The sequence below is a fragment of the Alosa alosa genome, chromosome 18, assembly GCF_017589495.1.
Source record: "Alosa alosa isolate M-15738 ecotype Scorff River chromosome 18, AALO_Geno_1.1, whole genome shotgun sequence".
Taxonomy (NCBI): Eukaryota; Metazoa; Chordata; class Actinopteri; order Clupeiformes; family Clupeidae; genus Alosa; species Alosa alosa.
Window position 1 is genome coordinate 19368317 of NC_063206.1, and position 4909 is coordinate 19373225.

The 4909-nt window shown below is 53.7% G+C and overlaps 1 protein-coding gene across 2 annotated transcripts in view; it reads right to left on the reverse strand.

Annotated features, from left to right (window-relative positions):
- Positions 1-1588: 1588 nt before the first annotated feature.
- lzts2a (leucine zipper, putative tumor suppressor 2a) overlaps positions 1589-4909 on the reverse strand; it is a 65204-nt gene continuing 61883 nt past the window's right edge. Inside the window, exons 4-8 of one of the 2 annotated variants that reach the window (XM_048269536.1) lie at positions 4221-4909; positions 3401-3670; positions 2516-2867; positions 2286-2348; positions 1589-2243 (exon numbers count right to left, since the gene is read on the reverse strand). The exon at positions 4221-4909 is cut by the window's right edge and continues 55 nt beyond it. In XM_048269536.1, coding sequence (XP_048125493.1) covers positions 1912-2243; positions 2286-2348; positions 2516-2867; positions 3401-3670; positions 4221-4909 — 1706 coding nt within the window. In that variant the 3' untranslated portion in view covers positions 1589-1911. Of the gene's footprint in view, positions 2244-2285; positions 2868-3400; positions 3671-4220 lie in introns of those variants that run through there. The other variant, XM_048269535.1, reaches the window with a different exon arrangement.

Below are 4909 nucleotides of genomic sequence, written 5' to 3' on the forward strand. Positions count from 1 at the left end.
TGACAATACAAGGTTTTACCTGGGTTTCCTTCTCTGGAATCAGAGTGCAGCTGACTCCTGGGTCAGAGCAGGACAATCAGGCCAGGTTACGGATACTCTCTAGAAGTGGAAAAACTGGCTTCGGAAAGTAAAACTCCTACAACATATTTGCTCCAAGCATTCACAAAACCAGTGGATCCTAATTCTAACTCTAACTCCTCCTCCAATGTAGATCAGCTAACTAGTGAAATCCCCTATGTGCCACCTGTAGTGCACACAGGTAGAACCTATACATAGCGGGGCTTTTACTTTCTGCAACTCAAGTGTTCCACTTCTGCCCTCTGAGCCTCAGGGCAGAACTGCTGCCCGGTCCAGTCTGGCCCCCTGCCCCTATAATGACCAGGGCCCCTCTCACTATACTCTAGGATACTGGATCATGCACACATGCATCACAGACAGTGTTATCTGGATACCGAGGTTTTGGAGACACATTATATAGAATAAAGGACAAGCAAAATATAATTTGGGATAGTTTCTTCTCTTTTGAAAGGATCTACATAGAAAAATAAAATTTCTAGATAAAGTGAATAGTATTATCGTGACTAAGGGACAGAGGAGAGGGGAGGGGAGTGGGCATGTTCATCTCATGCTCTGTGTGGAGAGCAGATACAGGTGACAGGATGTCGCTGCAGTCGCGATCTCCACGACTACAAAAGCCTGTGACATTAGTCACCTTTTGTATAAACACCTCCTGTCCTGTGCTTCAAACCACACATCTGAGATGTCAAAGACAGCATACGAAACAATCCCAACAGTCTTTGTGCCTTTTTAGAGGAGAAAAATAAACAAAAAAACAACAGTCTTTGCAAACAGTCGATTTGGTTGAAAAACCACTCATCTTCTGTGATGTCAGTGTTTACGCTGGTGAACAAGAGTGAGAGATAAGAGAGAGTGCATGTGTGTATGTGTGTGTGTGGGGAAGGGGGGGGGGGGGTAGGTGGTGTGGTTTCGTAAATGAGATTGCACGGCTAGTCAGTTAGCATCCAGCTGAACTCCCCCACCCCACATCCCTTTAGTGCCTTATTGTGTCTCTGCTAGCATCCACTGATTGGAGAGAGTAACTGTGCAGCGATCGGAGGAAGCTGTTGAGACCTGCTGGAACTGCTAGGTGCTGCTCAGACTCCTGCTACCATCACAAGAGTGACAAGCAACATCTTCCTACACAGCGCCTGGTCAGCCTGAGTGGACACAGAGACGAAATACAAAGAGTGGCAAAGGTGCTTCTGAGTCTCTGACTTGCAAAAAGAGTTCTAGATAAGTGTTCCTTGAAGCGTAATGATATCATGTAGAGTGAATGCCATCATTAGGCTTTTTCAGCACCGGTGCAGAACTAAGTGAGGTTCTACATTCTAACTGCTGAGTGTTGACAAAGTGTAGAGGCTGGTTTGATCCTTCAACATGACTGTATTGAAAGATATTAGATATTTGTTGGATGACTGTGGCACCACCCATGACCCAGATGTGGAGAGATCCAGAGAGGCCTCTGATGGCTCAAGGTCTCCCCTGGTCCCTCAGCACAGGGTGGGGCTAATTCAGCAACAAGCTTGAGCACCCCACATCACCCCATCCCACCCCCCATGTAATTCAGAACATGCTCCTTGGCTACCATGTGACATACAGGACAGGAATAGAAACAGTGATGTCATCCCTGCAAGGAACGATGACTCAGCAAATCTGTGTCCTTCATCCTGACTCTCAGGGTGCAGCTCATTTGGAAAAACAGCTTGAGGGGTGAGGGGGTTGGAGCTCGGCTGTGTGCGATATGACGGTTTGTCTTCAGTGGGATCGGAAGGATTTCAGGAGATCTGTCAGAAAGGGGTTGTGGGGGATGGAAAGTGTGTGCGTGTGTGTGTGGGGGGGGGGGGGGGGTCTTCAGATCTCTGTGGCAGTGATCTCCTCGAAGTGGATCTCGCCCGCGGTGCCGCCGACGCTGCTGCCGCTGCGCATCTCGAACTCCTCCAGGTCGCGGCTCTCTAGTTCCAGGCTGAGCTGGCGCATGACGCGCTCCAGCTCGCGGTTGCGCCGGTACATCTGGATATAGTTCTGCTGCAGCTGCTTCTGGTAGCGGATGACCTTGTCCTTCTCCTCCTGCCAGACGCGCCGCTCCGTCTCGAAGGCCTCCGTCTGGTCCTCGCTGCGCCGCCGCTCTAGCATCAGCTCTGCCTTCAGGCGGTCCACCTGCTGCCGCAGGCCCTGCACCTGCGCTGCCGGCGCCACCTCCCCGTGACCTTGGCCTTGACACTGACCCTGGCTCTGCTGGCGCTGCACCTTGGCCTCATCACTCTCGTAGGCGGCCAGCAGCTGGTCCTCTGAGCCGGCGCACTCACGCAGCAGGGCAGGGCTGCTGTGGGCCGAGGCCCCACGGCTGTGGGGCAGTGGCAGGCTCATGCACTGCTGTGCCTTGGCCACGTGGTGGTTGTTGTTGTTGTGGTGGTGGTGGTTGTGGTGCGGGTGGTGGAGCGTCGCGCTGTGTGGCCCTGCTGTAGGTGGTGCGTGCCGGTGGCGCCGGCGGCGGGGGGGGGGGATGCGGCTAACGCGTCGCGGAGCCGTGCCGACTCCTCCTCGACGCGGCCCAGCTTCTGCCGCAGCAGCTCGGCCTCGCTCTTGCGCCGCTGCAGCTCGTTCTCGCACACCTCCAGCTCCAGGGAGCGTGTGCGGGCGGCGGCGTGCGCCTCCTGCGAACGCACCTGACTGGCCTGCAGCTCACCCCGCGCCTCCCGCAGCTGAGCACGCAGCGACACCAGCTCGCCCGCCTTCGCGGTCAGTTCCGCCTGGACGTCCTTCAGCTGCTGCTTCAGCAGAGAGATCTCACCCGACTTCTGGCACACCTGCAGCAGAGACGACAGAGTGAGACACTCTCAGTGCATTTGTTCATATGAATTCTACACTGTTATCCATCTATCATTGCAAACTCATAGCACTCATCACCCTCAAGGACAAGCCTAAGGATTATGAATAAATGAATAATAATACTGTACATTCTATTTTAATCAAAGTATTTTGCAGTGAATTTACCATATATGTAAATGTGCAAACACTGCTGACTTGGCATTCTGTAACCTCTGCACTCAAATACTTAAAATAATATTTATATTTTGATAGTGTAATAATAATCAGAATGTTGACAGATTAATGGTCACTTTATGATTATGCAAGTCAATATACATTCTTTGTATCCTGTTAAACTGACTATTTTGTACTTACTGCAGTGATATTTTTTCACTTATTTTTTATTTGCATGACTAACTCTATGAAATGTCCATCATAAAGTGTCCTGTAAGTATTGCGCTTGTATGTATTTTACTCTTCAGCAGTACATTTGACTGTCTTTGTGAACATGGCTGCGAGCCCCGGCACTCACCTCCCACTTGGTCTCCTCCAGACGTGGTCCCATCTGGGTCTGCTCGCGCTCGATGGAGGCGCAGCGCTTCTCGAGCAGCTCGCGCTCCTGCAGCAGCTGGGAGAAGTCCTCCTGCAGCTTCTTCTTCTCCTGCTGCAGCTGGTAGACCTGCAGCTGCAGCACCTGTTGGCCGCGCTGGGCCTTCTGCTGCGCCTGCTTCATCTTGGCTGCGCAGCTCAGGCGCAGCTCCTCCATCTCCTGCTCGCAGCGCTTCTGCTTCTCCTCGTAGACCTTTGCACACACACACACACACACACACACACAAACATACACACACACACACACACACACACACACACACAAACACACACAATCCTTAAGTTAGAACTGATATTTGCTTTATATCCTTCCGCATGCAGACACACAAACAGGAACAGTCTCAGAGACGACCTACAGAAATGATAAAGACATTCAGTGACTTGAACTGTTATAAATGCTGATTAGTGTCATAAATTAACAGGCCACAGTCATATACAGGCTTGGCGAAAAGGGTTGATGCTGAAGAAACGTATAGTAAAACTTTGCCCCTTTTTAATTAATTTACTCAAGATATGCTGTCTGTGAGTCTGTGTGTGGGTGTGTGTGTGTGTGTGTGTACAATATGTGTGTGTGTGTGTGTGTGTGTGTGTGTGTGTGTGTGTGTGTGTGTGTGTGTGTGTGTACAGTATGTGTGTGTGTGTGTGTGTGTGTGTGTGTACAATGTGTGTGTGTGTGTGTGTGTGTGTGAGTGTGTGTGTGTGAAAGGTGTGGCCTGAGCCCCCCTCTCTCTATTCCGCCTCACCTGGCAGATGGCGGCCTCGTTCTCGTCCAGGTTGTCGCGGAGCTGCTGCAGCTCCTGCTCTCGCTCCCTCAGCTTCTCCTCCAGGTCGCGGATCACACCCTCGTAGCCATCGGTTGGCGCCGGCGAGCGTTCACACGAGCCGCTGTCCGACAGCGGCTGCCCGCGGCCGCTCAGCGAGCCTGTGCTCTTGCTGGACGACGAACGCCCGCTGTCCGAGTTGGAGTGCCCGTGCATGGCGCCGTTCGAGCTGCCTCCACCACCGCCGCCGCTGCCACCACCGCTCGTCACCAAGCGGGACGAGGGCTCGAGGAGCGTCGGGGCGGCATCGCCACCGGGCGGCAGGCTGTAGCCGGCGCTGATGCTGCCACCGCCGCTGCTGCCGCTGTACGTGGGCAGGCTGGAGAGCGAGTTGCGGCCCGAATCGGACATGGTGCCTGACTGGCTGGCCCGCCCGCCATGCCGCCCGCCGCTGTACGAGTTGCGCTTGTCCGAGGACGAAGACGAGGATGACATGGAGCCCGAGCAGGCCAGCGAGGAGACGCCCACGTTGCCGCCGATGCCACTGCCGCTGCTGCTGCTGCTGCCACTGCTACTGATGCCTGCCACGGGAAGGAGCAGGTTCAGGCTGCCCTGGCTCTCCGACAGACTGCCCCCTGGGCGCGGGGACAGGTACTGCACAGAGTTGCGGT